Source organism: Panulirus ornatus, chromosome 37, assembly GCF_036320965.1.
Source record: "Panulirus ornatus isolate Po-2019 chromosome 37, ASM3632096v1, whole genome shotgun sequence".
Classification (NCBI taxonomy): domain Eukaryota; kingdom Metazoa; phylum Arthropoda; class Malacostraca; order Decapoda; family Palinuridae; genus Panulirus; species Panulirus ornatus.
Window position 1 is genome coordinate 20540097 of NC_092260.1, and position 19300 is coordinate 20559396.

The 19300-nt window shown below is 43.0% G+C and overlaps 1 protein-coding gene across 6 annotated transcripts in view; it reads left to right on the top strand.

Annotated features, from left to right (window-relative positions):
* Positions 1–19300, top strand: part of LOC139760563 (kin of IRRE-like protein 1) — a 422115-nt gene that overhangs the window by 361980 nt on the left and 40835 nt on the right. For all 6 annotated transcript variants that reach the window (XM_071683908.1, XM_071683912.1, XM_071683910.1 and 3 more), the window contains 2 exons: positions 2229–2371; positions 7368–7527. In XM_071683908.1, the coding sequence (XP_071540009.1) occupies positions 2229–2371; positions 7368–7527 (303 nt within the window). The remainder of the gene's footprint in view (positions 1–2228; positions 2372–7367; positions 7528–19300) is intronic.

Genomic DNA, 19300 nt, shown 5'->3' on the forward strand with positions numbered 1-19300 from the left:
CGATTTGACGTTTCGCTTCGTGCTTTTATGATGCGTATTTTTCTAGGAACATTACAGAGTCTGTGCTTGTTAACAGAATCTCACTATGTATAAATCGCATCCATATTATCTTTATTGGCTATGATAATGGTGTATGTAGTTACCGACACGTAAGCCAATAAAGCCAAAGATGTTCACCCACGCCAGGGTGACTATATATATATATATATATATATATATATATATATATATATATATATATATATATATATATTTTTTTTTTTTTTAATTTTCCAAAAGAAGGAACGGAGAAGGGGGCCAGGTGAGGATGTTCCCTCAAAGGCCCAGTCCTCTGTTCTTAACGCTACCTCGCTATCGCGGGAAATGGCGAATAGTATGGAAAATATATATATATATATGTATATATATATATATATATATATATATATATATATATATATATATATATATATGTATATATATATTTGCGGTATATCATAAGCCTTTCGAACAGTTTGTTCATAATACTTCTATCCTTATTTGTAGGAGTATCCCAAGTACTTACCAACATATCTAGTTTTCTTCCTTTCAACACATTCAGGATACACGAGACATCTCTATGATAGAAGGGAATGTTACTGCCCACACACCCTCCACCTCTGCCCTGCCTCCGCCAGCATCCATCACTGTAATGTTCCATATCTTCTCATCTTGTGGGGAATCTGTCACCATTTCTGTCACCTGTAATGCTCTTCTGGATCCTTTTTGAGTCTACAGAGAGAGTTATCATCCCTGGCATCACTCGGGTCTCTCCCACCTGTGTCGATGACGTATGTCGATAGCCTTTGTGATCCTTGACCTATCTGTCTGTTATACTCCGCTCGTTGATCTTTACGAGGAATTTCTCCTCGTTGATCTCTTTGATTTGAAAGAAAATCATCTACTTGATTATCCAAATTGGAAGGAAATCGTTCACCTTACACTAGAATACTTATCTTTGACCTGCCATGTAAACTCCTATTTGTAAGTACCAAAACCAAATCATTTGAACCACTTCATGCATTCGGTTCTTATGGTTGGTCGACGCGACGGAATGTATTTCCTCCTTAGAACAAACGAGATATATCCCAGTGCCTCTACAGATTGTGCTTGTTTGTCTCATCACAACAGTCTAATCACCAGCCGTTACCCATAACGATCATCCTCATCAACCCTATCCAATAGATATCACCTCAGTAATCTCCTTCATCTCTCAGTGTGTAATCTCCCTCGGCAATCTCTATCTCTCATTAATCTCACTAGAGAGTCTAACCACTGACCTACCACAAGGTTGCTAGTGTCCCTCTCCCACAGGGATCCCTACCGCATTTCCACACTCATTTTTCTATATATTTTCTTTTTTTACAATATTCCATTTCCTTGGTCTCTTAAGACATCATCATTGTTCATCTCTACGTTAATGCTCAACCCGTTTTCTCTTTCTAAGATTGATTAATCTTTTCTAATCATTTGATTAATCTTTTCTAATCATTTGTTTCGATCATCTTGACTGTTCTTATCCTCTTTGTTGATCTTTCTGTATTTTTTCGTCTATTGTCTAACCTTCTCGCTTCACTGATGTCCAATCATGTATTCGTCTGCGAACCCCAAATGAATATTCTCGTTATTTTTCATTACAGTTGATCAACGTAATAATCTTCTTCCCTAATCTCGCCAGTCACCTTCATTTACTTTCTAGAGTTTTCCCTTTTGTTGTTGTTCTTGTTAAGCTCCAGAGCCAATCTTCCTCGTTGATCTCCATATCAATATATGATTAATTTTCTTAATCAATCTCCTAAACTCCCTCCTCCTCGTCGCCTCGTTGATTGACTTATTTCATCATCATACCATGCTTTGCGTCGTTAACCTTTCGCATACTGCCTCCGACATGACCTCTTCCTTCCTCGTTACCATCCACCCAAAAATTCCTCCTCACAGATATCCATTCCATGAATCCCCTTTTCTGTTTTCCTTGCTGATTTTTTGTTTTGTTTTTGTCTTTGTTTCTTCATTATTCCTCGTTTGTGATCTCGCTGATGGTGATTCCCAACTTTTCCTGGTTCATTTCCTTCCACTTCCCCCTTCTTTCGTTACACCCACAAAACACTATAACCCATCCTCACTGACTTTCATCTCTAACTCCTTTACGTTGTCGACTTTAAAGTGATCTACCTTGTTGATTATTTCTCTTTCTCTGCTCTTCCCCACAGGACCTCCAGATGCCCTGAAGAACTGCACGGTTCTCAACGAGAGCACTGACGCCGTACAGGTTCGTTGTGACGAAGGCTTCGACGGTGGTCTGCGGCAGAGCTTCGTTATGGAGGTCTACGAGACGGAAGGACGCAAGCTCAAGGTGAGGATGTCGCTCCTGCTGTTGTCGCTCCTCCTGTTGTTGCTGTTGTTGAGGGATGAAGGGTCTTAAATGTCAAGGGTTAAGGGGGGGTTGGGGGTCTTCCTAGTCATTAAGGGTGAAGGGGGCTATAATGGATGAGGGTTTCGATCATGGTTTGGGAGGGCTGAGTGCATGGTGTGGAAGGGTTTCATTTCTGAGGAGGTTAGAAGGTTGGACTCGTCGTTGTTAAGGATTGGGGTTACGAGTCTGAACGGTTATAGAGGCAAGGTAGTTAAGAGTTTACACTGTGGTAGTGAAGCATCGCGGATGCAGTGGGAAAGTGATGGGGTCGAGGTGGTAGGAGAAAACGTGAGGCTGAGGAATCATGCATTTGAATGGCTGGGGTTATGGTTGTTGACGGCTTGGCCGAGGTCCTGGGGCTACAGAGAGGTTCGTAAGTATTGACAGGTTAAGAGAGTCGTGGTAGCATTGAGTAGATCAAAACAAACAAACGAGGTTATAACACAGTGATGTTGGTCGGAAGGACGCTGTGTCTACTCGTAGTGAACAACATCCAACATTCCACCTCACCCAATCCATTTTGTTCCATCAGCCATCCAGGATGGTTGTGGTTGTATCTTCCATGTATCCATCATCGCATTAGATTCCATTAAAGATATTACATAAACCCTAGCCTCCTAGGATCCATGAAGTACTCCCATTACCAACAGCACACTAAATTCCATATTTCTCTCCCATCAATGAAAAGAAAATTACATAAACCTAGGCTTAAGGAATATACATAATTTATCATCATGTGAAATTATTAATTATCCAGTATACCGACTTGCGTTGATGCTCCTACCCTTCTTCCTCCCCCTCCTCTTTCCCATCTTCTTCCTTTTGCTCCTGCTCGTCCCATCCCCCGTCCACCACCTCTTCCAAAAAGAATATAATTGTTTGTATATCCATACTCCACTTTCATCCCCCGGACACACTTCCAATAAAGTAACCCTCCCATCTAGCAACTGACTCATGAACTCCTTCCCTCTCTCTCTCTCTCTCTCTCTCTCTCTCTCTCTCTCTCTCTCTCTCTCTCTCTGGCACATCTCGGCAGCTCTAGGTACAGGTGCAGTATATGTAATGGTCGCCTTGCTTGCAATTTTCTCTTCAGTGATAACGCTATCCGGAAGTTTTAATTGCTCTGGTATTGATCCGACGGATCATTTCTAGGAAGCAGATTTCCTCAAGAAGTGTCCCCTGTGTGTGTGTGTGTGACTGTGTGTGTGTGTGACTGTGTGTGTGTGTGTGTGTGTGTGTGTGTGTGTGTGTGTGTGTGTGTGTGTGTCTGTATCATGCGAGTCTACACGCATTAACGTCGAAATAACTAGGGATTATATATTCAAACCCTCCAAACAACAACCAGGTCTCTGGGAACGGTAGAGCAAGAACACTCACATGCCTGACCAGAGGAGAGGAATGTCTCGCTCTTGCTAGGACGATGGTAGGCGGCGCTAGGAGACTTAACTGTCATGATTGGTAGATGCAGTCATAAGCCTGTGACAGCTCTGAGGACACCTCTGTCTCGTGTGTCTGTATAACCATTGATCGAATGATTAACAAGTTCAGAATCCAGTCATCTCCATTGATCATTTTAGTCCCTCACTCTACTTAAATGAAGAGTAACATGAGGTGAAATGTTCACTCCTTCCGAATCAGTTTTATTCATTTTACAAACACACTAAAATAGTCAAAAAAAAAAAGAGTCATTAGAAGAGAAATAAATCTTTGTTGGGCTCATTCTGGAAAACGAATTGTTGCCGCTAGCGTTACACTAAACCCAGGTGATGTATCCTCAATTACTGTCAATACCACCATTACAGTCCTACATTACGCTGCTGTATATTGCTGTAATTATGTCTACAACGTCCATACAACAGTTGTAAATCTGTTGCCACGGTTGTGCTATACGCAGACACTAAATGTAATGGTTGTACCGTTATTAAACTAAACGCAGAGACCCTAAGCCCATACAGTGTAGTAGGGGGCCCTATTGCTGCCTTCTACAGACACATAGGGTGATTAACATGGGCAGAGGGAGGAGCAAGAGGGGCAGGACGCCGTCGCCAGGGGCCGCTCACACATAGCTTGAAGGAAATTAATGATAACAGGGTCTTAATGAAACATAAATATCCCGCCGCTGTAATTAGGCTCTGGATAACCGCTCCGCTCAACACGCTCGCCTCCTCTTCGGCGTGAGGGGGAGGTGGTCCTCATACTTTCTCCCCAGGTTCATACCTCCTTATCTCTCTCTCTCTCTCTCTCTCTCTCTCTCTCTCTCTCTCTCTCTCTCTCTCTCTCTCTCTCTCTCTCTCTCTCTCATTCTCCTGCCTCATTATATCGTCTCTCATTTTTCTATTTTTCTCATTTTACGTTTTTCTATCCACCTCTTTACCTCTTTTTTTTTTTTATCCCTTATCGTTCTTTGTATTTTTTTCTTTCGTGTCTCTTTACTGCTTTTCACCAGTTCGGCTGCCGAGGAGCCCCGACGATTCTCTTTCATCTGCATCCCTAGTTCCTAATCGTCTGATCGGAACCTCCTCCTCCTCCACTTCCACTTCTTGTATCCTCTCGTAACCTCCTCATCCTCCATTTCTTGTATCCTCTCGTAAACTACTACCACTCCACTTTTTGTATCCTCTCGTAACCACCACCACCTCCACTTCTTGTATCCTCTCGTAACCTCCTCGTCCTTCACTTCTTGTATCCTCTCGTACACTATTCCTCCTTCCTCTTCATGCCCTCTTTTCTCCACTACCGCCCACCACTCCACCCCACCACCTCAGTGCCATCCTCCTCCGTCACCCTAACCTTTCCTACATTCCTAACCTCCCTCCACCCAGTAGTCTCCCTCTTTCCCCCACTGTCCGAACAATTGCGGGTAATGAACACGTCCCCTCACCCGCCGCGTATATAGTTATCAAATGAGAAGTGATGATCCTGGTATTGAATGTGACAATCGGATCAAACAAGCTCCTAGACTCCCCACGGGCGCGTGGCGCCCCCGTCCCTCCCACCGCTTCACACACACACACACACACACACACACACACACAACTGCCCTCCTCTGCTGAGCCGTTTCCATCAGGTTCTTGGGACTGTATATAATGCGTATGGACGTCTGTACGTTAAGTATTTCTGTAGATATATTCATATTCATGCGGCCAAAATACATCATTGCAAGGTTTATCACTGTGCAGCTCTTTTATGGGGGCTCCTGCAGCTTTAAGGCTGCACTTCACACAGGAGCAGGGAAGTGTTGGACTTCCAACATCTTGATTCGTAATGATATCTCCACTGTGTATGATAAGAGACGATTACAGAGTTATATATATATATATATGTTACAAATCTTGTTAACTTGAGAAATACCTGACAAGGATAAAGCGAAGCATAAGACGAGGGAACCTCTGAGAGCTGCTATATTTACACAGAAAGTTTGGCAATGAGAGAAAAAAAAAAAGAGCCTTAATGCCTTTAACTCCCCAGAATGGAAGGAGATATACGAGGCACGTTTGACGTCCTACGGCTCCTTCCTCAATACCCGACTCTAACCATATTATAAAGTTTTAAGTTTCTTCTTTTTCTTTTCACATTGAGGTCTTACAAGGGATACCGGCTGCTTCTTTTATCTTTTTTTTTTATAGATATTCTTCTTCAAACACAGTGGCTTTGGCATGATGATTAGCTATATTGTTGCACGCGTAGCGAGTTCGATAGCTACAGCATTCATGACACACACACACACACACCAACCCAACGACCGACTTACCCCACTACGAATGGAGCGTCGAGAACCCTTACACTCAGAACACACACACACAAAGAGAAGCACCTCCAAAGACAAGACAAAGACTGACCCCCCCTTCCTACAAAAGGAGTAGCCTTGCCTTACGTACACAGAAAATCAAGGACAGAAGTTCCCTAACACACGCGGGAACAGAGGGTCCTGCTCCTTTCTAGGACCACATCAACCATGCCGTTCTCCTTTACACAACAGTGACACGAACTCGAGCGATCTTGCTCCTCCACCTGTTTAAGAAATCTATTCAAGAAACGTGTGTGCGCCAAAGGACTTCATTCTTTACACACACACGCACACACACACACACACACACACACACACACACACACACACACTTCTCAGAACCCTGCTAACACCTAGAAGTAATGATGGTGGTCATTAGGCTGATGTTAGCGTGAGAGCTGAGGTCGCCTCGGGAACTGGTCCGTAATTACTGGTTGAGTGGCGGGTCTACGGCAGTAAATATAAGCCCAGAGGGCGCAAGTGACGGACTCTTTAACGTCAGGGAGATAGACCCAGGGATGAGAGGTGCATGCTCGGTGATAGAGATGATGTTGATGCTTGTAAAATGTTGACTTGAAATTCGTAAGGCAGTAGATATGGGGAAGGGTTTCAGGGTCAGAATTATAGGATAGGGAGGGGATCAGACTGGTGGGGAGGAATTTGGTCAGAGTCGTGGGGAAAGAGGGAGGAGGGAGGGAGGGAAAGGTTTAGGGCCGTGGAGAGGAAGTTCTTGAGAGCTCTTGGGAGGGAGGTGAGTTTCATATCCTGCTATATATAAGACGCACTTGTATCCTCTCCCATATAAGACGCACATGTATCCTCTCCCATATAAGACGCACATGGCCTCTCCCATATAAGACGTACACATCCTGTCCCATATAAGACGCACATAGCCTCTCCCATATGAGACGCACACACCATCTCCCATATAAGACACACTCGTCCTCTCCCATAGAGGACACATATGGCCTTTCCCATATAAGACGTACACATCCTCTCCCATATAAAACGCACATAGCCTCTCCCATATATGACGTACCTATCCTATCCCATATAAAACACAGCACATATCCTCTCCATCATAACCTGTGTTACGTGCACTACCAGTCTCTCTTCGCTAACCGATCTCTCCTCTCTCCCGTGCGCCAGTCGAACGTGACGAGCAAGACGCCCTTCTTCACGGTGCGGGGCCTCCCCTCCGGCCTCGCTCTCACCATCAGGATTTACGCCGCTAACGCCAAGGGCCGCTCCGACCCGTCCGTCCTTCCAGCGGCCACCATCGCCGACGTACCAGAGAAGCACATCTCAGGTAAGTCAGTGTGTAAACCTTGGTGAGCTTGGGCTCGAGAGAAAGGCAACAAAAAACGAAGTTTTTCTTTTTTTTTCCTTTTTTGCCGTCGTTGGATCAAAAAATGAAAAACGAAGGTTTAAACGAAGTCGTTATTCATTCGTAGTAGCGGGTGAGGGAGTGTCGGATTATCAGGAAGCCAAAAGATTGTCTTTAAATCTCCCTTTGATTTTGAAAATAAGGGTGAGGGGGGTTAAGGGAGTTTAGGGGTCTCACTGATACAGGAAACCTGGAAAGGAAATGTTGTTAAAGAGGTCACATTTTATCAGGTGGGACAGATAGACGTAGGCGAGGTCAGTCATAGTAGGGTCATATCTTCCCGGGCGTGTTAGGTGGCACAGAACACATACTGCGACACAGCGGTGACAGATCGCCCCACCACAGAGGGTTAACTGTGGCCTCGCGGTGGAAAACAGACGTAACTGTTGCGTAGAGTTGGTGATAGCAAGGAAAAGTCTGTAGCATTTGAGTGAGGAACTCTCACTCTCTACACCTTGATGGTTATTTCCAAGAACAAGAAGAAAGTGATCAGCGAATGGATGCATAGAGAGGAGCATTTGTATCGAGTGATTCAGTGAATGATGTCATTAATACTGCCGCTGTTTTCCGTACGTAAATATGTCGTATGGTTCTTACTAGGTTAATTACGGTTGAGTAAAGTCTTGATGCATACGGGCGTGTATGTGGTCTCGGAATTATCCTCAACACCTGAAGAAGGTATTAAAGATGTGTCAGTTCGTAGGACAGCTTCGCGTCGACGGTCTTAATCATCTTGGCAATGGATGGGCCTAAAGCCCACACAGCCAACCCACCCAGCCGTTCTGTGTTTGGGAGTTAGGTTATCCACGCAGCAGTGACGATGCTTCTGCTGGCGCACAAGTCTTATCGCTACCAAGTAAGGTATTGCATTGCCGTATTCATTGGTTTTCCAGACAACATCCTTTTGGCTCGCTCTGGGTTGACTTGCGGGAGTTTTCATAGAAGTTGTGATGGAATTGCGACTTGTGTGTAAACATTTTCTACCCAGACCTTAACGCTGCCTCAGCTTGGTGGGTAGACAGAAGGTATCCTTCGAGCCAAGAGTCGTCAGACGTGGAATATCACATGTTCCTAGTAGGTGAATCAATGGCACGGGATTTATGCACCGTATGTCCAGTGGAATATGAAATTCCCTCAGAATCGAGTATTGATTCTTCGCTCTATATATATTTTTCATATAACTCGTCAGCGTCCAGTGTTAGTTACGGCTATAATCAATTTTCTTATGTATTTTGCAGACTCTAAAAGAAATACAGTCGGAACGTGACTGACACAAACGAGACATTAATTTCCTTTGATGCTGATTATTAGCGTCGTCTCTGGCTGTCACCTCAACTCTGTTCATGATCCTTTGTGCAGTAAAATATCCATAGACTTTTATTACACCCTCGCTGCTGGGGAATCCTGTCTAACTCGTCTCTCGCATCATTCTTAGCATCAGGATATGTTTCCCTTTCTTGTTTTATTTCCGTGTTTCTATTTCTTTATCTTACTTGTCGAGGTTTTCAAGTCCTCTTCATTTCCACTGATCCAAGCCGGGTCTTCGGGTTTAGTTTTCTCGTTCATCTTCCATTTTTGATCTCCATGACCCTCTCCTCTCTACCCCATCCGTCTTTACATCCCATTCTCCATGCCACAGTACCTCCAACAACTCTTTCATACCTATCCCATCCAGCACCTCAAATCCTGTCCCCTCCGTTCCATGTCAGTACTCCTCACACTTGTTTCCAGTTCTGAGGGCTACCTCTTGTCCTTCTTTACCTCTCTCCAACCCTAGCACCTCTTACATTGCTTCCTCCCCATACCAGCACAGCACCTCTCCCTTGTTCCCTTCCTCTCCAACCAATTCTTCCCTCCTTGCTCTTTTCTCCCTCACACAAAATACCTCTCATCTTGCTTTCTCCCTTCCGTGCCCAGTACCTCACGGTTTCTTGTCATCCCAGTCACCTCAGTACCTCCGATATCATTCCTTCCCCTTCATCCAGTTCCTCCCACCCAGCTCTCCCCCAGACGTTCTGTCCACTTACCCTGATTTCCTCTTTTCTTTCCCTAACCTCCTTACCTCGTCCACATTTCTCTTTCCCTCTCTCCCCTCCAGGTCTTACTCTTGTTGTTACACCCACTTCGACTATTCTATACTTTCTTCCTCCTTTGCTTCTTCCATCCCTACATCTTCCCCTGTCTAAATCAGATTATATTTCATATCAGCCGTTTCTTTCAAAATCCCAACCCCCTCCTTTTCCCCTTTCCTGCGCCATTAATCCGTTACCTTTCTTCCGTCACTCTCTTTCTCCTTCCTTCCTTCCCTCCCTCCTCCATCGGCCGTAGGTCACGCTCAGTCCCGGGAGATGTCCAGTATCCTTCACTTGAGCCATGCAGGAAGGGAGAGAATGATAAGCCCCCCCAGCATCATATGGCTATAAGGGTAAATCGTACGTGACGTTGAAAGAGTCATCAGCTCGGATCTGTTATCTGGTTAGGGATGCACTGCGTCCAGCAGAAGTGGCCTCAAGAGACGAGGGTGGTGATAAACTTGGTATTTAATCTGATCCATTAAAGGGACCTTCTTATAAACACACGTCTGTTAGGTAGGGGAGATGATGCTGCGTTGGATGTCTTCTCAGGTGAATATAATGACCGACGCTAGGGCTCAGACTATATTCATCAATATTTTTTTAAAGTTTGTTGATAACATCCTCGCTTGGATGAAAAACGGAAAATAATCTCTGGGAAACAGGATGCTGACTCCCTCAAATATTGCTGGGTGAAAAACGGTAAATAATCTCAGAAAACAGCATGTAGACGACCTTGAATTAGGCTCTTCAACATTTTCATAATGTCCTCAAAATATGTAAACCATACTGGCCAAGGTTGTTATTCCCCTGGGTTACAGAACGTGACGATACTTGGGAATAAGGTTATAGCCTCTCTCAAGATCCGCCACGCTTGATAGTTCCTCCATAAGAGGAGTACTTTTCAGACTCTGCCTAAGCAAATGTAAGCCGGACTTAGATATATGGTTTCAGCTTTCAGAGTAACTGTAGCAGCTTTCCTTATGGAAATATCGAGCTCGATTCTGGAGGAAATAGCTTACAGGCGGAGCGAACCAACAGATTCATGTTTCGAGGCAAACATCGAGATGTTCAAGAAAGAGCGTTTTTTTTTTTTTATCGTATCGTTGGTATAAAAGGCGGAAAATGTTCACCACCCGTGCGCTCTATTATCGTGAAAAAATGTGTTGAGAAGATTGGATCACATACCGTACAAATTTCAGTGTTTCATGTGATTCGAAAGTTTTTCAGAACCTTTGATAGGTTCATTGGAAAACAGACTTAAGCCCCTGGCCAAATGTAGGTCACAGGGATAAAGAGATATAAACAACTAGATACGTATTTCTAATCATCTTCGTATGTAAAAGGCCATCGAGACTCTCCCTGAATCTATCTTGGACATCAGTGGTCCTATACCCGGCCTGAGTTATCTTGGGGTCACAGACCAGAGTGAGAATTCTTCGAAGAGATTCTATGACCTGGAGATGGGTCGCAGGCATTATTAGGTAAGGGTTCTCGTCAGGTCGCCTCATCACCGACCTACATCTATTCTCGCTTCCTATTGTGTCATCTCTCGTGTTGTATGGATCCAATGTATGTAATCCATTCTTTGTTCTGCTATTTTCTTCATATGCCATTGGCGGAAGGAAATAATTGACTCTTGCCTTTCACACGTATTGGACATTAACGACCTCACCCCAGTCAGTAGTAGGTCAGACGTGCAGCACATAAACAACGTCACTTTGGCCAGCAGGGAAGACGTGCTGCACATGCACGAATTCACTTCGAGCCGCCGCTTCGCCCCATAAATCTAGCGTAAACATTTTATCCGCTCCCGCGCGGTGTCATCCATTAGTGAATCTTCGTTCATTGACTGTGAATATCAGATTAGATGAAGGTCTTGCAATCACATTCTGGTATGAATGAAAGCAGTGACGGAAACATTATAATGCAACGTCAAGGATGATTGAAGGAGGCAATCATACCTTCATTTAACAACTGACCTTGTTCAAACTCCCAGAGAATGATCCTCGTTCCTTTGGCTTCAGCATTCCTCTTGTATCTCATCTATGCTATTTGGTTTCTCTTAAGAATATCCATCGGTGACATCTCTTGCAGATGGCATCTCCAGATTTCTTAGCAAGTTAGCAACGTAGATTGCGGTGATAGGAAAAAACAAACTCCTACTATTTTCAGGCAATAGAGAAACATTGCGTCTCAAAGAATCAAAATCGAGCAGCATTTTCCTCCCGTCGTCCTGTTAGACTAGAGAGCGCAGACATAGAGAGTGAGAGGAAAGAGAGAGGAGCAGAGAGAGAGAGAGAGAGAGAGAGAGGGACACAGGGTCTCTAAGAGGAAGGGGAGGAGGAAGCGGGAGAATAAGGGAATATCCTGTGATATGTCAGAGTGTCCTTGGGATAGGGAGAGTGGGGGAAGTCAGTACACAGTAAAAATAGAATCGGTCTCACCGTTGCCCTAGCGAACTATGACCCAGATGGCAGAGGGCTTCTCGTTTTCTATAGGCTTTCCTTAACCTTAGTTGATTCTTAATCCCCCAGGACCCATTCTCCCGAGGTTACTGCAGCTTCAAGGCTGCGCTACAGTCGGTAGCAGGGAAAGGATGGACTTTTTTAGGGGAGCAACTGTGTGTATGTCTTGTGTACGTAAGAAAGGCCATGTCGTAATATATTGGTCGTAATGACTTCAGATGAACTGTAATGATTAACCACCTTTCTCTTCCACTCTTACAAAAAAAAAGGGTACACATTGCTTTTGTGGGGGCGAGTTAAAAAGTATTTCATCATTAATACCCTGCATGACAAAAAGAAAAGGATTCTTTAAATAAATTTTTTTTTTTCTGTCTACCTGATGATCCATTGTTATTTCTGACGTGGTCTGTGATACATCATCGTCGATGCATATTACTCACGTTCACTTTGATAAGGAGAGCAAATACTTGAATGACCATTTTCTCCCTCTTTTAAAATTTTTGGTTTTCTCGTCGGGGCTTTCGATTGTATACACAGTTATTCTCTGGCAGAAAATAAAAGGCCTTAAAAATTTCGTCTTTTCAACCATCATAGCCTCAGTGCTGTATTATCCCCCTCCGAAACCTTGCGCATTAGCCGCTTAAAACAGGGTGAAGTTTAGATTCTATTTATTGTATCTTGAGAAACGCCTATCCCCCCAAAAAAAAACTCATGCTTGGTTATCTGTAGTGTGACCGTGAGAGGAAGGAATACTTATTTTTACTTTATCCGATGGATAATTGTCATCTCAGGTACTTGTTGTGAGAGAAAAAATGATCTGAACCAGAATATCTCTCGAGAGAGATTAGATAGATCGATCGATCGATCGATAGATAGAGAACTTGCAAGTACATACGATTTTTTTTTTGTTGTTGTTCAAATGGCAGGGCTAGCGCGTAGCGCACACCCCAGGAAAATCTACAGTTACGAAAAGCGAGTCGTGTAAGTAATGTGTTCGGCCTCACCGTCTGGGTGAGGCAGAAGGGAAAGACAGCTACCTGAACCTAAGGAGTGAAATTTGACGGCCACAGTAAGCCAGAATTTCAGTAGCTGTCGAGTTTACTCCTTCGACTTGAGTAGTTGTCTTTTTCGTTTCTTCCTCCCTCACACATTGGCCGCTGGCGTTCAGTCCACAAGCATGCAGTCATCCATCCCCTTTAACTGGGGTACGTTTTTCAACAAACTTATATAAAAGCCGAAGACTTCCTCTCGGCATGGTTAATGACGAAATCGCTTATGTCTAACAGATCTGACTGATTTCTTTTATGATACAATCAACATTCATGACGAAAGTAAAGCGATTAATATTATCTAGATTTCCTAAAAGCTTTGGATGAGGTTCCGCATCAAAGATTACCAGCAAAAATTAAGTCCCATGCCATTGATGGGACTGTACTTCAGTGGAGAGTAAATTGGGTGACTGGCTGTAAGCAAAGTTTTGAATTAATGGTCAAGCCTCAGAATAGTTAAGCGTAACAAGTAGAGTACTACAAGGATCAGTCTTGGGACCGGCTCTCTTTCTCGTGTATGTTATTGATAATGGGCTGCATTGGAAGCTGTCAGGCATCTGTAAACGAACTTGAACGTCTACCGCTTCAAAATGACACACACACACACACACACACACACACACACACACACACACGCACACACACACACAACACACACTGGTGACCCCTGCGCTCACATTCATGGCGAATGAATGTTAATGTCAATTAGTGCAAAGTTTAACACATTGGTAGTTAAAACGAAAAAGTAAACTACGGTATGAATTCTCCTGAACTGCATAAGATAAACGAGGGAAGATAACTGGGAGTAATAATCTCTGGTCGTCTAAAACCAAGTAAGCATTGCACGGAAGAAGTGAAAAGAAACGAACGAAATTCTTGGGTTCATAGGTAGGGCTTTCGCATATATGTGTTCGGGGAAGTCATCCTTACTCTTAGCAGTTCAGTGGATCGTCCACATCTTGACTACTGTGTTCAGTTTTGGTAACCCTACCGGAGGAAAGAGATGGGATGGTTAGTGTGCAATGTCGAGCTACCAATATGAATCCTGGACTGAGAAACAAATCTTACGAGCTTCAATCTGTTTAGCTTAGAAAAGAGAAGGTTATGAGGTGATCTAATTCGTGTATTCAACATCATCAAAGGCTTTGATAATTTTGATCCATCTAGTCACTTCAAACTTGATTCGTCTAATCTTACTCGTAGTAGGGAGTGCAAACTTGTGGGCAAACGTATTACCTGAAATGAGGCGAAGTACTTTTCCTTTGTCGGAATTTTGACATATGCAACGATTTGCCAGTCGGGATTGTTTTAATGTATCCAATGATTTGCCAGTCAGAGTGGATGAAAGCAGCAACTAAAGATAAGGTTATGAAGCATACCTGATAAATACTTCGTTTCAACTCCACGACTTGCATTAATTGCTCCTCCTAGACACAATGGCAGCTGGCAAGTTATTCTCTTTGAATGATCTGTATGCCTTCTGAGTTTTACCACTCTGATATGTGAGTTTCTGATCTCCTCATTGTCACAAACAGCCTTGATAGGACCCAACGGTGTGTGTTGCAGTCTAGATTCCTTTGTATTCCTTTGTAACACATGACTGACAACAAATATCTCGCGTGATTTTCCCTCCCTCCCTTTTTCGTAACTCGAGGATTCTCCTGTGGTGATTGCTCCGCGATAGCCCTGCCATTTGGCCACGTTTCGTCGTGATTACTCGTGAGTAGGTAGTGCCTCTCTCTCTCTCTCTGACACACACACACACACACACACACACACACACACACACACACACACACATACAAAGCCGTATCTCTGAGTTTCGTTTGATCGTCCCAAACTTCCCGCAAAGATAAACAAAGTATATAAACCCACCTTAAAGTTTCAAGGGACTGAAGACTTTTCTCTTTATGATACGATACAGGCGACGAGAATTCCGAGCTTCCGTGCTCACCTTAAGTAGATCTCGCCATATTATTTGCGCCTGATATCTAAAATATATGAGAAATATACACAAGATTCGCGTGATCTGTATAGGATTATCCTTTTTTTTTCTTTTATCTAAAAGCGTGTATGTATATGCATGTATTCATTTATTGATTTAGCATACTTGATCGCCGTTTCCCGCGTCAGCGAGGTAGTGCCAGGAAACAGACGAAGAACGGCCCATCAGCTCATACACACACACACGTGTGTGTATATATATATATATATATATATATCATTCGTGTGGAAAATCCATTTGCCTGAAATTAATCACTACCTTTTCCTCATATAATGAATGAAAATCATAAAGCAGATACAATTAATGCATCATGGTGGTGATCAAAGCGCTCCGGGCAGCGCGTATTAGCTCTGTTATCATTAATCGACCCATCTTTGCAACACAATATATTCAAATAATTCCACCATCAAATGACGCTCGCCATGATTCAGTTTCATGTTTGGATTATGAACTATTCGGCTATCACCGCGGTCATATGAGAATAATACAATACCACCAGTGGCTCAGAGAAACCGGCATTCGGTCACCCGCCAAGAGGGAACTCTCTCTCTCTCTCTCTCTCTCTCTCTCTCTCTCTCTCTCTCTCTCTCTCTCTCTCTCTCTCTCTCTCCAGATGGTGTGGACAGTGCAATGGGTCTATCCACAATTTGAAGGATGCCGAGTTGGAAAATGCTTGTGTATTTATATATATAAAGAGGATAGAGACTAGTGAAGGATTGGACGAGCAAGATTTGTGCACAAGATATTGATTCTTGTTTTTTTTAAGGGCGGGTTGGGGTTTAGGTTTTAAGGGGACGCATCGCCAGTTTTTTTTTTTCTTTTTCACGAATGGTAATTAAGTTATGGTGGTACTTGAGAACAGATCGTAAGCATTTCGGCAACAGACGGTGAACAATCACCTGAAACTGGTAAAGAGATTACCAGGAATATTATGAATTTATGCTGAAGGAAATCCTCACGTGTCTGCTATTTGTCATTTACATTGGTTTTATAATGTCGTTCGCTTGCACGAAGGAACAGCAACATAAACTATGTGGAAGGTGAAGGAAACATGGGGAGTGAAGAAAGTAAAAAGTGGAAGGTGAAGGAAACATGGGGAGTGAAGAAAGTAAGAAGTGGAAGGTGAAGGAAACAAGGGGAGTGAAGAAAGTAAAAGTGGAAGGTGAAGGAAACATGGGGAGTAAAGAAAGTAAAAGTGGAAGGTGAAGGAAACATGGGGAGTAAAGAAAGTAAAGAATCGGAAGAATACTTGAAGTTTTTTGAGAAATGGGATGGGAACCACCAGAAACTGGTGCACAGGGGCGCGTATGATCCAGGCTCAATAATGGTTAGGTAATGAAGGTTGCAATGAGACACGAGCCGCTAATTAGGATTTAATCCTTAACGTTTCGACAGATGATCAAATCCTTAATTAGCAGCTTACTCCCTGACTCACTTTCTGTCAGAACGAACAACATTCAAGACCAGTGATCTCAGGAGGGGGGAGATGATGAAGACTCACTCCCCAGCCCATCACACTGTGTCTACAGATGACGGATGGCAGTCAAGTACTACCCATCCTAACAGTATAAGATGTGCATTGAATTCACAGCGATCAAATGGATTTCATAGATCATGCTAACAACGATGAAGAGTCGATGCCAGTGTTTGGAATTAGAATCTTACTCTCAAGGAGTCCACATTTTCCTGCTACTGGAAGTAGTGCAGCCATAGGCTGCGAGAGCGTTTAGAAAGGTCCTATGTAGTACGAAGGATTCTTTCATAGAAATTAGTCCAGAGGTAATTATGTGTGTGTGTGTGTGTGTGTGTGTGTGTGTGTGTGTGAGTATATGTGTGTGTGTATTCATAAACTGAACATGTTCCCCAATTACGATCTAGATAAATAAAGCTAATAATTCAACGCATAAAATCCAAAACAGGACGACACGCTCGTGTTTTAACACATCAGATGTGCTTGTTCCATGATCATTGTGAATCTGTTGAAATAATAAAGTCAAAACTATACGTACAGAAAAAAGATAAATCCATATATGTTAGTTTTACGTGAAGGATGTAGAAATATTATTATTATTATTATTATTATTATTATTATTATTATTATTACTATTATTATTAGTAGTAGTAGTAGTAGTATTAGTATTAATCTTCCATGTTCAATATTCCAGTAAGCTCTTATTAAGTATACTTGTAGCTTTAATTTGAGATAAGTACTCAGTAGTCCACGAAGCATTGATACGTAATCATTTCTTATCGTCTCTTATCAGTGTCTGAAAGTATAGATTTCTCAATCTCTCTTTTGTTGCTACTGCTGTGGAAAGAGAGGACGTTCTGTCATTGAAATAATTTCTCGAGTTTCAGTACATTTCTAGGTTCAGAATTTCAGTACCATTCTGTGTTTAGAGTTTCATTGCCGTCTAAGTTCAGAGTTTCAGTACCGTCCTAAGTTCAGAGTTTCAATTCCGTTCTAAGTTCAGAGTTTCATTTCCGTTCTAAGTTCAGAGTTTTTTTCCGTTCTGAGTTCAGAGTTTCAATTCCGTCTAAAGTTCAGAGTTTCAATTCCGTTCTAAGCTCAGAGTTTTGCAAGCGGTTCTTACACCATACTTACGAATGCCTTTATCGCTATATTAAACCGTTGTTAATACTGTATTCCTTTCTCTTATTACTATGATACTGTTATCTTATCTATAGCTATCACTATCCTTTGTTTTTTTTTTTTTTTACAATTTGGTTATCGCGTGTCTGGTTATCATCACTTCATCATTACTTAAGTCATCAGTAGCATCATGGTTAAGTTTGGTCTGTGGCGTAGACACGTTTCCCAAATCAGGTAAGGCTGGGGTAAAAGAAGACATTGTTGGCTGCCTGGCGTAGTTTTGATGAACGGTGTTGTGTTGCACCAGAGTATGACGGCAAGGAAACCAGACTGTTGGTAATCTTTAGCCAAAATGGATCGGGTTACCCAAGTTCGTCATCTACGGTTTTGTTTATTCACGAACACCCATCCTTTCGCCCCGGTAAACGACGATGTACCCTAAGTTACCGATTCACACGGATTTTGGAGGCTTAACAGTGTTCACACGGATTTTGGATGATTAACAGTGTTCACATGGATTTTGGACGATTAACAGTGTTCACACGGATTTTGGACGATTAACAGTGTTCACATGGATTTTGGAGGCTTAACAGTGTTCACACGGATTTTGGACGATTAACAGTGTTCACACGGATTTTGGAGGCTTAACAGTGTTCACACGGATTTTGGACGATTAACAGTGTTCACATGGATTTTGGAGGCAAAAGTGTTCACATTGATTTTGGAGGCTTAAGAGCCGTTTCGTAAATACTTTTTTTTTCTCGAATGGTTCGATATTTTCCCTATTGGTATGATGATAGAAATAGGGAAGAAAACGCTCCTCTACTTCCTCCGCCATTACATAGTACACAGGAGCCTAGCGATGGATACTCGCCCAAACAATCTCTTCAAACTACGCCACTCTAAGGGCGTCTTAACGACAATAACTATGTCCAAACTTCAGGGGGGGGGAATATACAAAGCACTTGGGAAGTTTGGAAGGAGTTCTAGTCCTTATTATCTCCAGAATACTTGAGCAAAATTATAACAAAGTTGGGAGGTTGGTTCAAGCAGGAAGGCGGCTGGTTTGGTAGAGAGAGAAATCTACTAGGTGGCGGAAAAAATGGGACAATCGAACGAGATGGACAGGTGTGTGTGTGTAATTCACCCTAGACGTTCACCAAGGGAGTTGTGTATCCTCTGGAAGTGTTTGAACTCTCTTGTTTGAGGGGGGAAAAAATCTGACGAAGTCCCCACCGTGCGAGGTGTGTTGTTTCAGTTATTTGTTAGGTGTTGAGCCAGCTCGAAAAGACTTATTGGTTACCATTTTGTCGGGTTTTCTGCTGGAATACGTCCTCCACGTTATGAAAGTGTGTGGATAGCGATGTTCACTTCTTTTCCTATTTCCCAGTCGCCGTGAAAGATGAATGTTAGACTCCACAATAAAGCTGCATCCCCTTAAGATCATACTGCACTGTATGTATGGCCAGGATGCTCTTAGCTTTCACGCTAGCAAGAGAACAAAATGT